General features: G+C 44.6%; 2 protein-coding genes across 6 annotated transcripts in view; one reads left to right on the plus strand and one right to left on the minus strand.

The window, feature by feature from the left end:
- Nucleotides 1-13,896, plus strand: part of nfkb1 (nuclear factor of kappa light polypeptide gene enhancer in B-cells 1) — a 29,956-nt gene extending 16,060 nt beyond the window's left edge. For all 4 annotated transcript variants that reach the window (XM_040042974.1, XM_040042975.1, XM_040042971.1 and 1 more), the window contains exons 6-24: nucleotides 2,137-2,288; nucleotides 2,366-2,529; nucleotides 2,615-2,773; nucleotides 5,066-5,170; nucleotides 5,963-6,054; nucleotides 6,139-6,277; nucleotides 6,662-6,793; nucleotides 6,896-7,015; nucleotides 7,399-7,560; nucleotides 7,789-7,930; nucleotides 8,019-8,133; nucleotides 8,215-8,416; nucleotides 8,942-9,111; nucleotides 10,264-10,366; nucleotides 10,530-10,678; nucleotides 10,756-10,825; nucleotides 10,967-11,130; nucleotides 11,260-11,386; nucleotides 11,471-13,896. In XM_040042974.1, coding sequence (XP_039898908.1) covers nucleotides 2,137-2,288; nucleotides 2,366-2,529; nucleotides 2,615-2,773; nucleotides 5,066-5,170; nucleotides 5,963-6,054; nucleotides 6,139-6,277; nucleotides 6,662-6,793; nucleotides 6,896-7,015; nucleotides 7,399-7,560; nucleotides 7,789-7,930; nucleotides 8,019-8,133; nucleotides 8,215-8,416; nucleotides 8,942-9,111; nucleotides 10,264-10,366; nucleotides 10,530-10,678; nucleotides 10,756-10,825; nucleotides 10,967-11,130; nucleotides 11,260-11,386; nucleotides 11,471-11,565 — 2,562 coding nt within the window. In that variant the 3' untranslated portion in view covers nucleotides 11,566-13,896. The remainder of the gene's footprint in view (nucleotides 1-2,136; nucleotides 2,289-2,365; nucleotides 2,530-2,614; nucleotides 2,774-5,065; nucleotides 5,171-5,962; nucleotides 6,055-6,138; nucleotides 6,278-6,661; nucleotides 6,794-6,895; nucleotides 7,016-7,398; nucleotides 7,561-7,788; nucleotides 7,931-8,018; nucleotides 8,134-8,214; nucleotides 8,417-8,941; nucleotides 9,112-10,263; nucleotides 10,367-10,529; nucleotides 10,679-10,755; nucleotides 10,826-10,966; nucleotides 11,131-11,259; nucleotides 11,387-11,470) is intronic.
- Nucleotides 13,897-14,192: 296 nt separating this feature from the next.
- LOC120740548 (ubiquitin-conjugating enzyme E2 2-like) lies at nucleotides 14,193-21,037 on the minus strand. 2 transcript variants are annotated; one of them, XM_040042981.1, is made up of 8 exons: nucleotides 20,677-21,037; nucleotides 17,164-17,227; nucleotides 17,041-17,072; nucleotides 16,686-16,763; nucleotides 16,460-16,565; nucleotides 15,318-15,411; nucleotides 15,156-15,206; nucleotides 14,193-14,649 (listed from the first exon to the last, which is right to left on the minus strand). In XM_040042981.1, exons 1-7 carry the CDS (start codon nucleotides 20,698-20,700, stop codon nucleotides 15,158-15,160), a joined length of 447 nt encoding a protein of 148 aa, XP_039898915.1. In that variant the 5' UTR covers nucleotides 20,701-21,037; the 3' UTR covers nucleotides 14,193-14,649; nucleotides 15,156-15,157. The 2 variants fall into 2 exon arrangements, with proteins under 2 accessions (XP_039898915.1, XP_039898917.1); XM_040042983.1 differs by lacking the exon at nucleotides 15,156-15,206 and having other exon boundaries at nucleotides 20,677-21,023.
- Between the last annotated feature and the right edge of the window lie 1,286 nt (nucleotides 21,038-22,323).

Raw genomic sequence — 22,323 nt, forward strand, 5'->3', positions numbered from 1 at the left:
TGGGAATTGGCATTGCACATACTGCCCTCCTCTCTGCAGTTTAGCTTCATCGGGAGCAGTGAAGGCTGATCACTGAGCGCTTCTCTGCAAACTCCACTTGGCTGCTTCACCGTGCTGGGAACGTCAGAGACCTCAGGTAGTTAGTGTGAGCGTGTTTGAACCAGGAAACCATCAGACAGCAATGCTCGCTGTGTTTCTAGGAACTGGGTTTGTCTGCCAGAGCGCTTCGAGTGGCCCACAGCACCGGGAAGAGGAAGTGGGCTCGTGTTTATTTACTGCTGCAACGTTCCTGCAGGCAAATGTCTGCAGCAACATCATTTGTACATGCACACGTGTGTGCACGGTAGAAACGGGAACAGATTTCCTTTCCGCAAACTCAGTTTACCTCAGAGTGCAATTAGATAGAGAGATAACTTTTAATTTAGGGCGTGGAGAAACCTCAACGACAAAGTGAAGGAAATCATAACGAGAGAAAAAGCTACAAGTTGAAGTTTTACTTCCTCTGAAGGAATCTTACAGATTGTTTGGTTTTGGTTTGGCAGATTAAGAAATGCACTCTCAGTTTTTGTAGTTCTGGAACAGGAACAGTTATCTGGATTCAGGCTTGAATGTCTTAAATGTGACTTTGAAAAGGATCCGCGGTTCCTGACCAGATCACAGATAAAGTTTTTTTTTATCAGAGATAAAATGTTTCGTAGCTCATTCAAAGTTTAGCTGCTTTCACACTGTACGAAATCTCCACTGATGTGTGCGCTGTGCTCAGACTGAACGAGCTTTCAGCCACGCCTCTAATGACTCGGCAGTATTCTCAGGTATCGATCAGCTCCAGCTGGCAGTGCGATGCCTTCACATGTGTCTATAGGTTTCTATAAGTTACTATGTTGCTGTTGAATTTGGTGCTGCAGCTCTTTGGAACAGAAGGATGCACACTCGTTAAAAGTGTGCAGGGTTTTTTTTTTTAATTTCACTGGAAATATGGTTATTGCAGGTTTCCTTGAAAAGCTGTGAAATAATTGGAAGGCCCCCCCCCCCCCCCGTACAGTTGGGACTAACTCACTTTTGCAGTCTGAATTGGACTTTAGAAGAAATGCAGGTTTTACTTCAGGGAAAACTTCAGTTATATTTCTCTAACCTCGTCTCTTCGGTATAAATATAGGTATAAATGAGGCATTAATGAGCACCTGTGTGTTTCACAGCTGAAACTCATAAGCTTCAGACTCGTTTTTATTTTACAGAATCTGTTTAATGTAATCACCTGATAGAGATCAGCGCGCTTTCATGTTTCTGTCTGATGTTCGGACAGGGGATGAAAACACGTCTTTGCGAGATCCGTTAAAAAGGAGGTGAGGCGGCGTGAAACTGCGTCCGCTGAAGTTTGGCTGGTATCATGAGTCATCCGTACCAGGAGAAAGTTTTTTCTGAACCGCAGCAGAGAAGCGCCGAGGGCAGAAAAATCCAAAGTGCCCTGAATCTGTCACCGTGAGTCATCTCTGGATCTCCGAATGACTTCTCTGAAACCACATCCATCCAGTCTGACCTCTCCCTCATTTGACAGACTCTAACAATCCACACCGAGCGTCCTTCAGCACAGTCACTGTTTAAGGTTCAGCAGAAGCGCATTTCCTCTCAGACTGAGTGCGTTGGCGATAAGCTGGTCTCCTGATTTGAAGACCAAAACATGGCAAAGATTATTTTCATGCATCAGCGACAGATGACAGATGAAGTTCCCTCTGTGATCCAGAACTTTGCAGGATTCAGAGAAACTCCTAAACTTGATCTGATCGGCATTATTTCTCCATTTCACAGCCAGGAGCCACATTCAGATGTGATTTATAAGAATATTAGAATATCAGAGCTGGAAGGCGAGTCTGGGATTGAATTGTAGGTTCATCAGCTGATCCCACGTGCCGATATGAGCCTGGAAAGTTTACCCATAATGCACTTTTTGAAGCTTTCTCCAGTGGATTATGGAGATCAGATCATCCAGGGTCCCATCAGTGGTGTCTGCTGCTCTGCCTCACAGACATTAAACTGATGCTCACAGCAGGTTATAGTGAGCCTGGTTTAGTCTTAACACTGTGAGTCTTGGAGTAAAGTTGCAGATATTTATGGTGGCTATCTGTGCGTGTGTTTCAGATCTGTAACTACCAGGGTCAGGCCCGGGTGGTGGTCCAGCTGGTGACGGCGCTGACCGCCGTCCCTCACCTGCACGCTCACAGTCTGGTGGGAAAACAGTGCGATAAAGGAATCTGCATTGCTGACCTGCAGTCCAAAGACTCCACCATCAGGTCTGCATCTCTCTCACACACACACGCAGTGAAGCCCGTAAAACGATCGTATGTGACGCTCAGTTTATTTCTCATAGCTTCCCGAACCTGGGGATCCTCCACGTGACGAAGAAGAACGTGGCAAAGACTCTGGAGGAGCGGATGATCGAGGCCTTCAAGCTGGGATACAACTGCGGGGTCTCCATCCACCCCGACATCGACAGTGTTCAGGGGGAGGTCAGAGTCCCTCGAGAAATCACAGGTGAGTGAGACACATAACAAAGTTTAAATTCGGGATGTTTTATCTGTTTCATCGTTGACTCTCGCCCTCCTCTCTCTGTCTTCAGAGCACCACCTCAGTGTGATCAGAAATGCTGCCTCTTCTCAGGCCAAAGAGATGGACCTCAGCGTGGTTCGGCTCATGTTCACGGCGTTCCTCCCCGACAGCGACGGCGGCTTCTCCAGGCGGCTCGAGCCCGTGGTGTCCGAGCCGATCTACGACAGCAGTGAGTCCAGGCATTTCTAATCTTCTCCCTCCAGCAGGAAGGTTTGCAGGTCCGTCCACGATGCGTTTAGGGCTCGGAGGAAAGTGTAACTTTGACTGTTTTTATCTCGTGAGATCTGCTTTGAAGGTACCGCCTGAGTCTTTGAACCACATGAAAGATGTTTCGTTTTCGCTTCAGTCCCATTTTGTGCTTGCTTGCGGTGTCGCTCTCAGTCTCATTTTTTCCACCTGCAGCTCGAACTAAAACCTGAGCAAACTTTACAGATGTGCGAGATAAGATTCTGGTTGCTGCACTTTGACCCTGAGGTAGTGACAGTCTGTGTAATGCTACAACGGGGATTTATTGAAGAGCGACTCACAGAGAAACGGTTTGTGTGGCGGGACTTTTTACACGTGTACTTAAAGATGAGGAGATGAAGATTATTAAGGTTTGCAGAGGCAGTTTGCTGCCATTTCCTGTACTTCTCTTTAGTGTTGGATCTGTTTCACATTACTGAAATGTCCGACTGAATGACCGGTGATTATTGCGAGTCTGACAGACCTGAAACAAGCTGGATGTAATGCAGTTGGTTGCCCACAGAATTCTTTCCTTTGACTTTAATAAATGCCTGCAGCCTCACCAGGCATGCAATAAAAAAAGAGTGAGGTTTGGTCATAATGCTCCAAGTTCTGCAAATCCTGCAGGTCAGCTGTTCCACATCTCGGCTGTACAAACATCAGACTTACCTGCTAAGTTATTGCTAATGCTAATGCTAACAAGGTTGTGTTGATTATTGAAATGATAAAGCTGCTCATAAATTAGTGCTCTTTGGGGCACAGGTGTAGACCACCTGGTTGAGTCTTTGTCCATAAAAGCCAAAACTAAAAAAAATGAATCCATTATTTGGAGCTTGTCCTCAAAACTTTCCCGTTTCCTTTCATCAGCTCTAATCTTGTCATTGTAACCTGTCCGTGTGTTTGTCAAAGTGAACAACCCTTCAACCGGTCGGAGCACACACCTGCAGGTGTCACCGACAAATTGAATTAAAGCCCACAGAGAAACGTGTTAGATGTGCACACCGAGCTGCGCACGGACTCGACGCCCACTTCAGTTTGCTCCGATCAGTTTTAAGAAAAATGAAAACGGGTTTTAAAGTGAAGCTTTGAGTCTTGGTCTGCGCTGAGAGATGATCATGTGTGAAGTTTTGTGTTGGACCGTAGTTTCGATGGATCATTGGTTCCTACATACTGAACCTCAGCTTCAGGCCCCATGTTTCGGTCTGAAGTGTTGAAAGTTTATGAAGTTTGTCATTTATATGTGTTGGATTTGTGGTTTGAAAATGTTAAATGTAGAGAAACAGCTGAATAAAGCGACTGGTCGGAATCGGAGGATCGCTCTGGACTGAAGATCGGCGCTTGCGTCTCGTCGGGCCGCTCGGTTTCGTTTCCCTCTTCCTGCTGAAGCTGCTTCGCTCTCTGTGCTGCACTTCCTCTCAGAGGACTGAACTCGACTCCGAGTTCATCGTTTCAGCCCTGCTCTGCACTTTCATTTTACCGGCAGGAAACATTTCACACACTCTTCTCTTCTCGATTCGCCAGTTTTCACTCTTTTACTTTTGGTTTTTGGACTTATCATTTTTTTAATTGCTAGACTTTCCTTTACCAGTTGCAGTAGACCCGCAGCGTTCAGGGTTCAGGCCAGCTTCAGTGTAATAGTAGTGAGCAGGAGTGGATCACCTGTTACAGCTACAGCGTGCCAGCGTTTGCTGTGCATCTGCAAGCTGCTTTGAAACCCAGCTCCACCTCAGCTCCTTTTCATCCAGTTTCCACTTCCTGCGTTCTGTATGAATCCTGCTGTCCTCTCCTCTCACAAACCTGTCCACAGTCATGGACATACCTAAACTACCAGGCCCCGTCCTGGTGGTGACTGCAAACTTCACAACTTCCTGTTGACTTTGTCTAAGGGAAGCGGTGCGTCTGTGATCTATTTTAGCATCTGTGGACACGTGCTCAGTGCCTCTATTTGATCTTACAGTGTGCTGTGGTTTGAAGACCTCAGCCTGTCCAGCACAGACAGGAACCCGTTCACAGCCCCTGTAACTTTGTGTTACAATTACACTTAAAACCCCCTCATGGTGTCTTTTCTGGCCCTGATCTCGAACACAAACCTTTGAGTGATGTAAAAGTGTGGTTACTTTACCTTAGAGTGATGGTGCAAAAAAAAAAAACCCCTCCCCTTTGAAGATGCGTAGCTCTTGAGGAAGCCTCGGGTAGGTAGATCTCTGACAGCAGCTGTTTCTCTTTTCGCCCTCAGAGGCTCCGAACGCCTCCAACCTGAAGATCGTGAGGATGGATCGGACCGCCGGCTGCGTGACCGGAGGAGAGGAGGTCTACCTGCTCTGCGACAAAGTCCAGAAAGGTGAGCTTTCCGAGCAGAGATTTTCCTGTTTTCTGTTTGACATATATAAGGTCGGGTGCGGGACGCTCATATTAAACATGGACGCAATTTAAAATAATGAGGTCAGAAGAAGCATAAAGGGGGAGGAGCTAAAACACGGCATGCAGAGCTGCTCCAGTAAACAGCTGGAAATGAGCAGGGCTGTTTGGAAGGCTGGTTCTGGTTTTTAAAGCACCTCGGAGCAAACATGCATGCAGGTTATTTTAAGGGCTGCTAAAAAGTCTCTCAAGTAGTGATTTTTTTTCTTTTTAACTTTATTTGATGACGTTTCCGTGCAGTTGAGTGTAAGTGAGGTGAATCTGAGCAGTTTTTCCTGGTTGGAGCTGTGTCAGTGCTGTTGGAGGAAGTCCTGCTTCAGGGAATTCCCCTCCAACGTACAAATCCCACAGGAGGAAGAGTTGGATTCGGGCTGCCGCCTGCTCCGCTTCCAAGGTTTCTCTGAGAGAACCGATGTGCTCTGAGATCACGGTGGTCTGGCCTCCAGCAGCGGGGCAATGTTATTAATTATCAGTAGCCTGGTCCGGATCTCGTTATGTTGATGATTCTCCATGACGTACACTGCACAAAAGGTGAAAACCAGGATTACCCCTGAGGTTATCACAGGCCTCTGGATTAGCACAATCAAGATCTGAGAGCTGATTTTAAGCCACGTGAACAAAGGTTGATCTTTATGCAGTGCATCTGAGCTAGAGATGCTCCCAAGGCCTGAAAGCGAACTATGAAACCATGGTGACCTGATGTTTGCGTTTGCAGATGACATCCAGGTTCGGTTCTATGAGGAGGATGACTCGGGTCTCACCTGGGAGGCTCTGGGAGACTTCTCCCCCACAGACGTCCACAGACAGGTGAGCATTCCTGCATTCGGAGCTGCTACTTTGACCTGCAGGTGTTGGGAGTGTCATTAACCGTGCCCGTTACTGCGCCGACAGTTCGCCATTGTATTTAAGACGCCGAAGTATCGAGACCAGAACCTGCAGAAACCGACGTCTGTGTTCGTCCAGCTGAAGAGGAAGTCCGACAACGAGACCAGCGAGCCTAAACCCTTCACCTACCACCCCCAGATCTTAGGTAGGTCACATGACCCCGGTCTTCCTCTGGAGTTGGCCAGAAATGAATCAACTCAGGTAATGCGTTACCTGCAGGTTCCTAATACTCCTCTCAGGCCTTTATCTCTTCTTCTTCCCCCACAGCCTGATTTTACTTTCACTTTCAACAAAAAGAAAATTAATAAAACTCCAAATTATTAAAAAAAAACACTGGAACGGTTACAAGCAAATCAGCTGGAAACATTAATAAATAGCAGCGGAAAATTTCAATATTTATATTAATGTTTTTAGTATCTGTGTCCCAACACTGCCCCCTGCTGTTTGATCATCATGATTGATTTATTAATGATTTTAAATGTGGGATGCCACAGAGGTCAGCATGGCATGAACACGTGTGTGTTTTTAGACAAAGAGGAGGTGCAGAGGAAGAGGCAGAAGACTTTACCCAACTTCCAGGACTTCAGTGGTCATGGAGGAGGAGGTCTATACAGAGGAGGAGGAGGAGGTCCGGCTGCTGGAGGAGGACCTGGATCCACAGGTAGAGTCTGTGTTCTGGTCTGCTCTGCAGTTTAACACATACCTGAGGGTGACGTTATGTGATGTCATCATTAATCTCTGTGTTTGGGTGGATTTCCCTCAGGATACCCAGGATACCAGGGCTTCACTACCTACAACTATGGAGGAGGAGGTGGAGGAGGAGGAGGTTTCTCCACAGGGTACTCAGCGGGTCTGGGAGGAGGTGGAGGAGGGATCAAACACGGTGAGGAGCTACGATGAAGTTGTAGAGCCATTCAAAGTAACTTAGGAGCTGGGAGAGGTTGAAATAATCTATGATAATCTATAATACAAATAAAGTAACAGATTTAGGAGCGTGACCTTTTAACCTTTAACCTAGTTAGGAGGAAGAAATAAATCATGACTCAGTAATCTCGGATAAAAGCCAAGAAAAGTTTTGGAAGTCATTAATATTATTATTGACATTATGTGAAATTTAGGTGACATCTAAGACAATCTAGTTATAAACCAGATTATAAAATCTCCATTTATGAGAAAATTCCATCTCTGAGATTATAAATCTGTAAATGTATGTGGAAAAACTTGAAAATCATCTGAGAAAACACAACAAACGCCGTTTGTTTAAAGCCTCTCAGAGCGGCGCCGCAGACAACGACGGTGACGACAACGACCCGGACGACGACTCGCCATCAGGAGCCGTGCTGCGAGCTCCAGCCCGGCCCGAACCCGTGGAGGTCAGCGAGAGGAGCGAGGAGGGAGGGGTCAGTGTGGAGCCTGAAGCAGAGAGAGGTAAGTTATTCTAAATTTGGCGGAAGAGTTTGTTTTTCCCGCCTCGGTGTTAGACCTGACGCTGCTGCTTTCTGGTGACACCGGGGATTATTTCCTGCGTGGCGCTCCCGGGTCCACTCAAAGATACTCAGATCACACTGACGGCATCAGAAAGCTCAGGATAAATTCAGTTTTTACGAAGCGTTCAGGCGTTCCACACATCCGATCAAGTCTTTCTTTCTCCTTCAGAGTTCGACGCCAAGGAGCAGCTGGATCAGGTGATCAGCAGACTGCTGGAGGCCATCTTTCAGTACTCGGTTACGGCTGACTCGGCGTACCTGCTGGCTCCACAGCGCTCCCTGATGGCCGCGCAGGATGTAAACGGAGACACGTCAGTAAACGCGTCGTGATGATCAGATGTGCGCACATTAAAAGTTTTTATTCGGCCGTGTAGTGACGCCTCCTTTTTCTCTTCTCAGCGGGCTCCATTTGGCTGTTCTCCACAACCAGCAGGAGGCGCTGAAGAGTCTGACGCAGGTGGTGTCTGCCCTGCCCGGAGAGGAGGTGCTCAACATGAGGAACCGCCTGTACCAGGTATGGAGCTCGTCGTCTCCAGCCTTACAGAGCTGAAAGCTTCAGGTCACGGAGCTAAAGCACCCTCCCTCTGTTCCCCAGACTCCTTTGCACCTGGCCGTTATCACGCAGCAGAAGGAGGCAGTGGAAGCGCTGCTGCTGGCTGGCGCCGACCCGACGCTGACGGATCGTCACGGCAACACAGTGCTGCACCTGGCAGCTCAGCATGAGGGAGAAGGGATGATCCAGTTTTTACTGCAACACAGAGAGCTGAGAGAGCTGCTGGACCAAACCAACACAGCAGGTACACACACACACACACACACACACACACACACACACACACACACACAGAAAAACACACATTTTTTCTTGTATTATAGGGGAAATGAGTCTTGGTGAGTTTTCAGGTTTAACAGACAGACAAAGACACGGGCACGTCACAGAGAGCCTGATCAACTGTACACTTCCTATTATCCTTGAAAACTTCCCAGAGTTACTGAATGGAAATATCCTGAATAGCTTCACAGTCGAGTCCATTAATCATAAACGTCACCAAATGTGCGGCTCCAGCAGGGTTTTGTCTTTGTGGAGTTCGTGTTGTTTGATGAAGGTCGGTGTCATCGATCTGCGAGTTAAATAACTTTGGTGTTTTAGCACGACTACTTGAATCTGTAAATTCAGAAAGTCGAGGTAACGGCGACTGTTTTTGTAAGATTCCTGTTTTTGTCAAAGAGACAGTGCGGGGGTGTCGTTTTATGCAATGCTGTGTCAGACGTTATCGTTACTGTCATCTCATTTGAAAACCTACCGGTAAACATGTTTGCAGGTCTGTGTGCGATCCACCTGGCGGTTCTGGCCAACCAGCTGTTTTCTCTCAGGGAGCTGCTGGAGGGCGGGGCCAATGCAGAGGTCCAGGAACGCAGCTGTGGCCGAACGGCCCTCCATCTCGCCACAGAGACTGACAACGTATCGCTGGCGGGCTGCCTGCTGCTGGAGGTACGCCTGGGTTATTGGGCAGACTGGGAGCTAACAACCAATCAGAGCAGAGACCTTTGCTGAGGCTTTGCTGGCTCAGCATCAGAGCTGCAGCAAATCATTATCTCGTTAATAAAGTGGTTACACATTCATATAGATGCACAACTGTGAGAAAGAATTTTCATACAGGTGATGCACAGGTGAAACTAAACGTTTAATGTCGTCAGCATACAAAAGCATCAAAACTTTCATCTGTAAAGATTTAAAATTCTATTATAATTATGAAGTTCATTAGTTCAGCAGTGTGACGGTGCTTCAGAATAACACAATAAAAAAGTCACACAGGCGGTAGAAAGAAACCCATAAATTCAGATCAATTACAAATCACTGATCGCAGAGACATGCAGGACTCGAGTGCAACATAAATTATGACATACAGTCAGTCTAAAATATGGGATGGTTCGGTAGTTACACATAAATTACATGAAATGTTCTGGAAGATAGAGCACTGAGCATCGTCAGCATGCACGAGCGCTCAAAACTCTCAGTATAACTTAACCTACACAATAATCACACAATTAAAAAGAAGATAAAATACAAACGAGATCCAAATGTGTCTTTAAAAGTGACTTTAAAAGATACTGACAAAGAAATCTGGAGTTCTTCAGCCAGGAACCACAACCTCCCCTAACAGCAATGATTAGGAGTGGTAACTGTTAATTGGACAGTCCACTAAAGCTAAAGTTATTACATATTTTTCTGATATCTAAAGCTGTCCGTTTAGCTTCATAGGCTTACGTGGGTCCAGCTGACTGGGGAGTGTAAGCAAACCCTTTGTAGCCTCGTCTCCAACTCCTCAGAGTAGACAGCGAGGCCTTCCTAAGTCAGCCAGGAGATACAGTCTCTCCAGAGTGTCTCAGTTGGACATGCCTTTAACACCTGAACTGATCAGGTGGTCAAACAGTCCTAAATAAGTTTTTTAATGTTATTAAGAAGAAGATGCTGATGTTCTCTCTCTCCTTGATTTGACTTTAACTGATGAAGGATCAGATGACCGATGGAGTGTATGACGACCAGTGGTGGGCGTCTCAGTGCTGAGGAATCTCTGTGTGATGTAACTTCACCTTTGAGTCGCCTTTGCATGAAGTGCTGTTTGTGTGTTTCTGCCATCAGGGAAACGCCAAGGTGGACTGCTGCACCTTTAATGGCTCCACCCCCCTCCACATCGCTGCGGGTCGAGGCTCTGTCAAGCTCACGGCTCTCCTCATGGCTGCAGGTAGATTTTTATTAAAGCTCAGAGTTCTTTTGTTCACCAGGAGCTCATTCACTAGCATCCACCTGAGGCCCCATCGTTTCTAACGGCTTCCTTTCTGAAGAGGAGGAAGCCTGTGAGACGTCCTGATCTCGTGTTTAATAAGTTCGTATTTGGGTCTTTTCAGGTGCAGACCCACAGAAGGAGAACTTTGAGCCACTGTTCTTCAGGGAGGAGGATGAGGAGGAGAGCTGTGAAAAGGAGAGCGAGGATGAGGAAGAAGATGAAGGGTACATCCCAGGGACAACTCCCTTCAACATGGCTGCCACCCCTCAGGTACACGTAGCTTCTGAGCCTCTGGTGAACCTCACGACACGAAGCAGATTAATGAACCCGCAGGTGTGTGTTTGCAGGTTTGGGATCTTCTGAACGGCAAAGAATACAAACCAAAAACACCTCAAACAGCCTTCGTCCCTCCTCAAGGTGAGCTCCTCCCCACACGTGGACACTTTATTACTCTGTGATTGACCACCGTGTTAGACGTGGTTCATTGTTTCATAACCACGAAATACAAAATCATGACATCGGCGCATCGGTTTGCTGATGACATGTTTGCGTGTGTAGGCGACCTGGCGAGCCTGGACACAGAGGTGAAGCAGGCGCTGTGTGGCACTCTGGAGAGTGAAGGATGCTGGGAGAATCTGGCTCACAGTCTGGGTCTCGGGATCCTCAACACGGCCTTCAGGCTGAGCCCCTCCCCCGCTAAAACCCTGCTGGACAGCTACGAGGTAACGCACACACACAACACACGATCTCACACACTCCGACACACACTCCAGCATCTGAATGTTCTCAGAAACCTGGGAAACGCCCCCTCGAGGATTTTGTGGATAAACTGCTTCCCGTCTCTCCTGCAGGTTTCCGGTGGAACGATCAGGGAGCTGCTGGCTGCTCTGAGGTCAGTCGGCGAGTGCAGAGCGCTGAGCGTCCTGGAGGAGGCGCTGCACGAGAGCGAGGAAGCGCCGGCCACCAGCGCAATGAGTGGTGAGCATGCGCACATAACGTGCACGTAACACCGACTGCCAAGTCACATGACCACGAGTCACTGAGCTGCGTTTGTGTTCGCAGGCGAGCTTCTGTGCGCTCGGGTTCAGGAACTGAAAGTGGACACTCGAATCGACAGCGGGGTCTGCGACAGTGGGGTGGAGCTTTCCACGGCGTAATGATCTGATCGGTCCACCTCCAGCTGAGTCCATCCATCCACCCGTCGTCCCTCGACTCGCTCTGGACCGAGTGCGACGCTCGTCCTCGTGATGGGTTCAGGGCTGAAAGTTTCTCTGAGCTTTTTAAACCAGTTTGTAAAAAAAAAGGGTCAAAAGAAAACTTGATTGTAGCGCGTGAAAACAGTCAAACTCAACTTTTACTTTTTTTTTTGTTTTGTTTTTTTTGGCCACGACACTCCAGCAAAGACGGGGAGCAGCTTCTGTTCCCGCGGAGCCAATAAAGGAAAAACATACCAAAAATCCCCCCCGCCTTGGTAAGCTGACGTCTCCTCCTGAGGCACGCTCTGTTTTCTGTGGATTCGATGGTAAAGTTGTGGATTTGGGGGGTTTTCTGTTCACTTCAACCGCTGAACGCTTCGCACAGTTTGTTCTTTCTGCAGCCGCCTGCAGAGAAAAGGTGCTACGAAACTGAAACGATTGTAAAGGATCAGATGTTCTGTAATCTGTTACTCGTCTGGTGTTAATCAGAGGGCAGAAACGCGCTGTGATGACACCTCAGATTAAAGAGAGGTTTACCACAATGGTGATGAAACTGGTCTCTCATGGGTTGATAACTTTAATCCACCTGCCACAGCCATTGTACGATGTGAGGATCTTAATCTTATTTTTCCTGTTGGTTTACAGCTACAGTTTACTCGCACAGGTGTTCCTAATAAAGTGGTCACTTTGGGCAGCATGAGCAGACTCTTCACGGACAGATTATCACGCGTGTTTTATTCAGACACCTCCCCGACATCTGAAACTCTCCTCCTGGCGCTTTTTTTAAAGTATTATTTACTCTCTAAAATTTCAATGACGATATGTTTTCCTCTCGTGACGTCATCATGAACTGAACCTGGTTTTTATTTCGGGATTTTATTCTGTGGCACGAGTGCTGAGGGGAAACTCAGAGAAACGAAATGTAAGGCATTGTGGGAAAGGTAGTCCAGAGCTGTGGGTAGCTGCTGTTCCTGTTTCTGTAATCCAGCAGATGATATTTATGTTCCTGCCCTGCACTGTACAGTCAAACATGAGCTTTTAACCTTTTTTTTAAATAAAATCTGATTGTTTTTTTAAAATAAATATTCAAATTGTGATTTATTTCCACTCACCTGCTCAGCTGTGGAGTTATCCAGAGAAGCTGAGATGTTGTGTTGAAAAGAAAACATGGTAAGAGTTTCTGATAATGACGACTGTGTGTGTTGGAGACACACTCAGTATATCACAGGCTCAGTTTGAAATAAAGGATTATTTTGAACTATAATCATGCAAAGTTTAACATCAGCTAACCCAGCGTGACCAGACAATGGTTAGGTCCAGTACCTCCAGTTATACTGAATATATCCCAGATTCATCCTGCAGCAGGACGATGAGTCTCAGCATCCATCCGGAGAGATAAAGGACCAGAACAAAAACAACTTGTATTGAACTTATGGAGGTGTTTATAAAACTGGTAAAACCTCCTAAAATCACTGAAGATATCAGCGAAACGAGAAGAAATAACCACAAAGGCTTTACGTCCCAAACATCTTTGATCTGTGATGAAGAGATACAAACTAGAGTTAAAACACTTAGTACCACAAGACGGCGCAGTGAGTCCAGGGCGATGCGATAGACCTGGGGTAAACATTTAAACACCGCCCCCTGGTGGTTAAAAACATGACATGTTGAAAATAAACGCTGAAAGCTGAGCTGCGATACGAAAAAAAAAGTCTGAATGTCCTTCAGCTTGAGTTAAATTCTTAAAACTTTCTTTCTGAAACATTTCAGATGTGCAATTATATTTCTGTGTTTCCTTTACAATTTTGTGTTCCAGCTACTCTGAAAACAAGAAAAAGATCAAATCGCTGTGCTGTTTTTGTTCGTTATGACTCTACATCACTCTTTTGTGTTTAATCACAAAGTCTGAAGGAATCCCGAGTAAATCTGAAGCTTCATAAATCCACAGTGATCATGATCACCTTGACTGATCGTCACCAAAATGATCAGTTTGAGATTTTTTGGTTAGAATTGAGCAGCTCTGCTCTGTAAGAAAGACGTTACATTGGAGTTTTTAACATGTGAGATGTTTTCACTCTATTTTGTGAAGTAATTACATAATAGCTCGTTTTTTTATTTAGTTGTTTTGTAATTCCTGGGGAGTCTGGCTAATGAGCCTCCAGAACCTTTTTTGTCATTTTACACTTATTTAATTTAAGCAGCATTTCTTCATTGTGTAGAAAAACTGTGACATTATGTTGAAATTGCTCTGTATTTCTTAATAAATGGGATTAAATGTGTGACTTATACTGACATAAAGTCCAAACCACTTGTGATCTGTCTGTTCTGTCAGTGTGAAACGATTTTAACCTCCCTGAGCAGGAGGATTAATTTCGCTGATAACGGCGTTCATGTGACCTCTGAGCGTGGCTGATGATGTCAGGGTAGCTGCTCCTGCTCTCAGAGTCCGCTTGTGTTTGTGACGAATAAAAAAGAGTCTGTTTCCATTCTTCCACCTGTGAGCAAAGCAGAAACAGACTTTTTTATTCATCAGGAGGAGTCTCAGAGCAGGATTTGATTCCCTGGAATGAAAACAGGACAACAGGAGCTGCAATTTGTTCAGCTTTATTGAGAAAAACCATCACGGAGCTATTAGTTGATCGATCAGCCGCGGGGAGCTCGGTTTGTGTTCCAGTGCAAAAAGAGGACGACAGTGTTGGATGATGGATGAACTAACGGCTCTAACGGTCTAAAAACAAAAGAAACCAAAAAGCCTTCTTCTTCTTCTTTTTTTAAAAAGCGGTCTCATCTGCAGGAGCAGTGAGTCCGCTCTGCTTCCTGGTTTCTCAGTTGGCACGTTGACGGCTCAGAGTCTCAGCCCTTCACCCGGAAAGCAGAAAAAACCCAAACAGACAAGCGATAAAAATCAAAGGATGGGACGGGAAGGAAAGGTGAACAAATTGCTGTTACAGGTGGATGAGAGGGGGGCGTGGCCACATGAGAAAACAGCAGGAGGCAGGTCACATGGCGTATTTCTGAGTCCAGTCCTGAGCCGTCTTGTTGTACCTGCAGGGAGGGAGAGAAAAGGTGAGGAGGCGGGAGAGGCTGCAGGACGATGCCATGCCTGAGAAACGCAGACCAAAATCCACCTGCAGCCATTCACAGGAAACAAAACATCATTGTCACCGCTTTACTCCCACTCGCCACACGTGCAGTTTACCCCAACTGTTAAACACAGGACGCTCCTCAAGCAGCAAAACCTGCAGTTCCTCTAACGCCCACCAGAGGCTCCAGCAGTGAGTCAGTCCCCACAGAAATAAACGTTTACAGCCCGATACACAAACTGTTTGGTCTCTATAGATAATTTCCCCCTTCATAACACCTGTACATGTGTGAGTTTTATTATATCTCACGTCTTTAGGTTTGCGTTATTTTCTCTCCCTGTGACGTCCGCCAGGTCGTCCCTACCTGCGCTCCATGCAGTGAGAAAACTCTGCAGTCATGCTTTATTTGCTTCAACGTGCGTCTGAGACACAGAATCAGCAGGCAGCTCAGGTGAGCTTCACTCTTACCCTCACAGCATGGCATACTTCTCTGTCCACTCCCTGGCTAGTCTGTTATACCTGAGACCAAGCAGCAGGACACTCGGTTATAAATCTTCACCCGCTGCTCGAAGCCGCTCTCCTCGTCCTTTGAGCAGCCGATTACCTGCAGGTTAACAGGTGTGGACTCACCTCACAGGGTCTGTTTTGTAGATGCGGGCGATCTCTGGCACTAGCGGGTCGTCGGGATTCGGGTCACATAACAGAGAACAAATGGACAAAAGGACTGCAGAGAGGGAGAAAAGAGAGAGTCAGAGCAGCTCTGAGGTCTGCAGCGTGCTCCTGCTTTTCACACATGACTGAGTCTGTATGAGTCTGTATGGGGGACAAAAACTGCCAACAAACAAGCAAACACATCACATTATAGGCAACAATTATTATGAACATGTGATGTATTTATTATACTGATTTCATTTGCTTCATTATTTACTTCTTCTTTTTTTTAAACTTTTTTAAATTTTCATTGTTTTAGTTTTGGCAGCTGTGGGCCTCCATACCGACACACCTGCAACTACAGCAAGAAAACAAAGAAGAAAAGAAAGAAAAGAAAATGCATATGTTCAGGGAAATGTATATACAGGAGCAAAGCAAAAGTAAGATGGTACATTTAAAAAATAAACAGGAAAATTATTTAAATTAGTTGAAAATAAAAAACTGTAACTCTTAAAAAATAAATGGAAAAATTATAATATTAACAGAAAAATAAATTAAAGTAACAGGAATATTTAACATACATAAATATGAGTAAATGGAAATATAATAGCATAATAATTAAAAGTAATATTGCGCATAAGGTAAAAAAAAATAGGCAAGTTAATAATTTAAAAAAATAATAATAATAATAAAACCAAAATACGTAAATAAATAAGGATGAAAATGCTTTAAAAATCAGATTTCAGCGTCAGGTTCAAACTTTATTTTCTGCTCTGTGAACAAACCTGTTTGATGTAAATATCATTATTACCTGTTACAAGGTGAAACTACAACCAAACAGCTCCACCTACTGGTCAAAACCTGTACTAACAGTAAAGAATCACTGCAGGACAAAAGTTTTTAACCATTTGTCTCCCTCTGACGGGAGCGTTAGAGTCGCTATCTATAAATGAGATGCCTAATTATAGAATCTTTATTAATAAACTACAAGAAAATTAAAGCTAAAAAAACATATTTCACACATCTTTTCATTATTCTCACCAAAGGGGAGCAGATTTAAAAACTCAATTTCAGGGTTACAGACACAGAAACATTCGGCCGTTTATATGAATGTTTCTTACCTTTAGAGATAGTTAATGCTGGAGACCACTGTGATCTCAATATATCCAAACAGATGCTGCCATTACTGTTTATATTTGGGTGATAAATTCTCGTCGTAAAGGCGACCTGAGCGGGGAGAGGAACCGAAACGATTTAGCATCACTTCAAAATCTCAGACATGTATTCATTTTTTTTTTTTAATTTTAAGGGAGTTAAAAGGCTTCAAAGATTTAATAAAAAATTTACCTTGGGTGGTTTGAAGGGATAATCTGTAGGGAAATGAATAGTCAGGAAAAATACGCCGCCCTGATAGGGACTGTCAGGCTGCAGAGAAACAGAGAGAGGTTAAACACTCACATGTTCACACCACGTCACTGCCAACAGTTTGTATAAATATCAGTGAAACGGCCCCTGAATCGGCTCGAACTCCGGCGCTGTTACACCTGCAGCAGTTCTGTGGATTCAGGTTTTACAAAAAACACGACTGCAGCGTTTCCCACAGAATCACGCTCAGCTAGGTTTTCAGTTTGTGCTTGTTTTGACAAACTAACTGCAGTTTTTAGCTCCAAACTCTGAGGCGGAGCAGCTGTTTGATACTTACAGGTCCCATAATAGTAGCTTGCCAGTGAAACACTGTAAAAAAGAGAAGGAGACGAGGGTTAGTGCAGCACACTCGTTCCTCTCTGCGAACTTTTGCGTAAAGAAAACTGAAAAGTGGTCTTACTGTCTTCGCCGACAGGACCGGCGGAGCACTGAGCCGGAGGATCTCTGGACAGGTCGGTTAGCTCCTGCAGAGGAACGACAGACGTTAAAGCCCTGCTGACTGACATCAGCAACGAGGACATTTACTGATGTTGGTCACATCGAGTTCACAGCTGTACTGGAAATGTGATGAAAAAAGATAATATGGTAATAAAAACCCATCAGCAGACCCATGGGTTTCTAACGACCAGATGGCGAGTGGCTTGCAGTGGTTAACGCCGTTTACCAGTCTGTACACCAAAAACCTCCCCGCAGCCAGTTTGGTTGGGAGGAGGCTGCTGCTGCCACTCGGTGTAAGAAAAAAATAAACTACATTTTTTTTTAAATGTTTTGCTTGCAAAGACTTGTTGACGTCCCGCTCAGAGCCGTCGCCGACATGTCGCCAACTGTTCACCGAGCACGCTCAGCTGACTGATTAATTGCATTTGAATTTTAATGAGGAAGAAGTGTAAGGTCTCGTTTTCTTTGAGTTCCTTGAGTTTTGGTGTGAAGGTTACCTCCAATGATGTTTTTACAGTTAAGCGGCCTCTTCGTGTGTCCTGTGTGGAGACCAGGCCTTTAAAGATGTCTGAATCCAGCAGTCAGGACTTGAAATAGCCGCGGTGAAGTTGTCAGGTTACGGGCTAAACTTGGCCGGCGGTGAATCAAACTCTAAATGTTACTGCGTCTGTGTGAGAGTTCAGAAACCCGCCGGGCGTTTCCTTGCTGAGATCTGCCATCATTTCTGATGTTTCTAATGCAAGTGGCTGTTGAGCTGCTTTAAAACGACTTTTTATTCTTCTAGCAAATAAGTAACTGAGCGTGACCACAGCTTTATTCTGAAGGAAATAAATAAGAGGCATTTACTTTGAAAAGCCTGAGGGTTGGTCTCCTGTGTGAAGGCTGCATTAAAACACTCGGACACACTCAGGCTTTTATTGATGTGTAAGCAACAGAGTCTATTTTTACCGTTGACAGAAGAGCCGAGAAAACACACGGCTGTCATAGGACGGGTGGTTTGTGTTTCCAGCCTGAAGCCAAACTGCTGTGTGTGTGTGTGTGTGTGTGTGTGTGTGTGTGTGTGTGTGTGTGTGTGTGTGTGTGTGTGTGTGTGTGTGTGTGTGTTGGTATGTGACATACAGGCGAGGTGCACACGGCTCGTCTTTCAGGTTCGGCCGAGTTTAGGAGGCGAGCACAAAAACGCTTCCTTAAAAACTCCTCACTGCCTCCATTTTTATTTATTAATATTTCCAGTTATTCTACTTATACTTAACTAAAGTTAAGAACAATTATTTTGAATGGAATAAATAAATATAACAGTGCACCAGTAACACTGAAAATACTTTGAATAAATTTTATGCTGGATTTAAATTTAAAAATGGCAAAATTAAAATAAATAAAAACATCTGAAATGCTGTCGACATTAAAACAAACAAGTTTTAAAAAATTATTATTTATTTAAAATTGTATTTTTCTAAATTTTAAATAGCCTACAGATACACTAAATTTACATCAGTGAAAATAAAGAGTAAATAAAATAAATTAAGCTAAATATTGCTGGATAAGGTGCGTTTAAAAAAAAAAGGCACAGAAATAAAATTATCTTTAAAATTGCCCATAAGCACAACAAGAGTATGAAGCAGAGAGCCTGATTTAACCGAGTACAGTAGTCAGCACCACTGGGATTCCCGTTGTCACTGATCTAAGCCTGGCTATGTTAAACACATTTAACCTAACAGCAGACCCTCACTGAGCACGCTCAGTAAAAACAGCCATTATGTCTAATCAGCACTGTTTTCCCCTGTAGAGATGTTTGTATGGATTTCCTGATAAGCTGAAGGGTGAAGGCGCGACATCTTGGTTGGTCAGCGTCCACCTCTGCGTTTGTAGTTTACGCTCGCCATCGAGGGCGCCAGGCTTTGGTGTCGTTTCAGCAGCCATGTTGAAGACATGAGTGCACAATCATGTTGGCCTTTACCACCATTTCAGTGGAGCTCAGTTATTCCTCTGTACAATAACCAGATTATACAGAGAGAGCCACTGCGACAGCTGGAAAGACGACTTTCTGGGAAAAATCCTGCGATTTCTTTGCTTCCTGTTTTCATCGCCTAACATTTCAGATTTCCTAGCAAACGAAAATCTGTTTATGTTATTGTTTTATAGAACAAAATGAAACAAAATATATAGAGAGGAGGAAGGAAAACAGCAAAAAAAGAATTAAAACATGAAGAGCCCTGAACTCCAAAGACTGACTCTCGGGCAGAGAGAACTGATTTCTGATGTTAGGTCCGTGCATAAAAGTCGTCTCAAAAAAGTGAGCTTTCCTCGTTTTGCGATCTCAATGATTCACTCTTCTGTATGGAAACACCAACATCTGTCCATCTACAGCTCAGCTTGTGCCAAAACGTGATCGTCTGCATTTAAACTGCTGTAAACGACTTGTTGACCTATAAAATGTGAAACATGTAAAATGCATTCCTCGTGAATGACGTCAATATTTCTTGAGCTACAAACAACATTCCTGTCACAAGGTAGAAGCCACAATAAGTGACTTTTATATATCATTTATCGACTTCAAAGGTCTCATTTACATTAAAAATATATTTTTTTAAAAAGAGATCTGGCAACAAGTATAAAAATAGATCTATAAAGATGTTATAATTGACCAAAAATCATGGACTGGTTATAATGTAGGTAAAATAACACAGTTGTTAAGATTCTTGCAGATAATTTCTTTCTTTTATCTATAACCCCTTTGTAAATCCTGCTCACTAACGTCTATTTACCAACATTGGAAATTGGCAACACCGTCACACTGTGAGCACTTTGTGGAGATGAAGGTATTCAGGATGAGGGGTAGAAAGACATCTGTCAGCATCTGGACTGAAAGCAGCAACCTGCAGGTTAGCGTCAGCTGCTCTCACCTGTCCAAACACAGCAGGGTCCCTCGGCCCTGACGGACAGACCTGCAGAGATGCACTTTAATGTGAACACAAACACACATTTACAAACTCTTCGTGTCTGTGGGTGAAAACCATCAACTGTAATCACAGCTGCCGGAGAAATGCAAAGGAATAAAAATGTGTATATGTAAATGTGACGGAGAGACTAAAAAAGAAGGGTTAGTAATTGTAATAACGTAATAAACTCTGACAGCTAATGAGCTCAGCGGAACCGAGCAGGAATCACGGAGAAGAAACCAAGTTTATTTTAAAAGGAACCAAAGAGCAGAGCAGCTTCAGGCCTGGACCATCGTTAGGTCTGAACCCCGAAAGACCCGCACTGAGGCTGATTCTCGGCTCAAACCTGCCCCCGAGTGCGGCTGATTCCAGCACATAAAACACGACTCACTGTGCGGCTGCACGGAGCTGCATTTCACCTGGTTTAATGCGAAATGCTGCAGCTGCAGTGCAGAGGGCAGGCTAACTGCTAGCTCCCAGCACACAAACGCCACACACGATGTTAAATAAACGTGAAACAGAGGGCGGTGTGTTACCTTAGAAATTCGTTTTAAAGCCATTATGTCTGCGAGAAGGGACCGGTTGTCGAGGAGGAGGTGCAGGAGGAGGAGGAGGAGGCCAGCTAGGTGTCGCTAGCTAACTAGCATCTAGGAGTGTGCTAGCTGTGCGGCTGTGAGCTAAGCTAGCTTGGCTACACAAACTGCAGCGATGTTCCGTTAAAGCTCGACTTTTTCACGTCGCAGAGTCCAGCACATCAGCCCCGACTTCAGGCTGACACTCCGATAACGGCCCCGGGACCACCGAAAGCTCAAAATGTCTTCCGTTACACACCGAGCAGCTGTCAGACAACCGGGAACAGGAGGTCTCACTCCGACCTTGTTTCCGGACACCAAATAAGAACCACCGATAGGGTGGAGGTCTCACTCCGACCCTGTTTATTATCCAGAAGACCTACTGGCATCAGCAGGGCCGGAGCCACCTGCTACAGAGGTCTGAGGCAGTGTTGCCAACTCCTCAGTAAGGAAAATCGCTATTGGCTGTCCTAAAAGTTGCTAGAAGTCGCTAAATGTGTGTGAATGTGTGTGTGAATGGGTGGATGACAGGTTGTGTAAAGCGCTTTGGGGTCCTTAGGGACTAGAAAAGCGCTATACAAATACAGGCCATTTACCATTTACCATTTAAATGACGTCATCGCCTAATTTGCATAATTGGTCATGAAAATGTAATTGTAACCTACATTGTAGGAGAGGAAAAATAACATCGTGGAAGAGACATAAAGTGAGTAAAAACGTCCTAAATGCATTTAGAATTTATTTAGAACTACAAATAACATTTTTTTTTAGCAATTATTGTATTTCTAATGTCACAATTCCAACCCAACTCCTGTGGTGAGTAGTAGTAGGTGACCTGAAATAGGCACTCTGGCTGAGTTACTTTGTGTGTGTGTTTATAAGTAGTTTTAAACCTTGTGATCCACAAAACAACATAACAGTAAAATAAGAACTGACTGCTACAGTCAGCGCTGGAGCAGCGGCTTCGCTCATGCGCGATTCATTTGCAGTTTGGGCGCATAGATGTGAACATCTCCTGCCCTGATAGCAGCTGGGGGAGGACTATCCTCCGCCCGTGAGCGCCTTGGCACCGGCGAGGTGCCCACGGCAGCACCCGCTGCTGGTTGAGAGTAAGAGCAATATGTGCTTTCATGTCAAAAAGTCGTCATAAATAAGTCTCCAATAACACCAGAAAAAGTCGCTAGTCGCTTTTTAGAAAAAAAGTCGCTAAGCGGGTCCTCCACACATGCCAACAAAGGCAGTTTCATTTGCGTTTACTAATATTCAAGAAAAGATTGTTTGAAAATGGGGATTATTTTATTTACTTTGTTTTAAAGGAAACATATTTTTATTAGTTGACTTATTTTATTGGTAATAATGATAACTGCTGGTTGCAACCTAACACTACAGAAATTGTTAATTATTACTGTATTTTTTTTTAAATAAATGTCTTTATTTATTAAGTATGATCTGCTCATTCACACAGAGAAAAAGGTTTTATATGGAAAATAAACAACATTTCAAATATTTTCACTGCAGTTAACAACAATCATATTTTCTGCTTTTTAAAAAACATTTATTTCATTGCAGACTGAGAAAAAAAGCCCCTTCATTCAAATTAACAGAACAAAT

The sequence above is a fragment of the Simochromis diagramma genome, unplaced genomic scaffold (assembly GCF_900408965.1).
Source record: "Simochromis diagramma unplaced genomic scaffold, fSimDia1.1 OVJJ01000433.1, whole genome shotgun sequence".
Taxonomy (NCBI): domain Eukaryota; kingdom Metazoa; phylum Chordata; class Actinopteri; order Cichliformes; family Cichlidae; genus Simochromis; species Simochromis diagramma.

Bases quoted from the DNA above. Each gene is read 5' to 3' on its own strand.
- LOC120740548 (XM_040042981.1), bottom strand. From the start codon at position 20,700: ATGGCTTTAAAACGAATTTCTAAG. The intron at 17,073-17,163 runs GTAAGACCACTT...TCTTTTTTACAG, and splicing joins CGGTCCTGTCGGCGAAGACA to TGTTTCACTGGCAAGCTACT. The intron at 15,207-15,317 runs GTGAGTCCACAC...GCTTGGTCTCAG, and splicing joins TACAAAACAGACCCTGTGAG to GTATAACAGACTAGCCAGGG.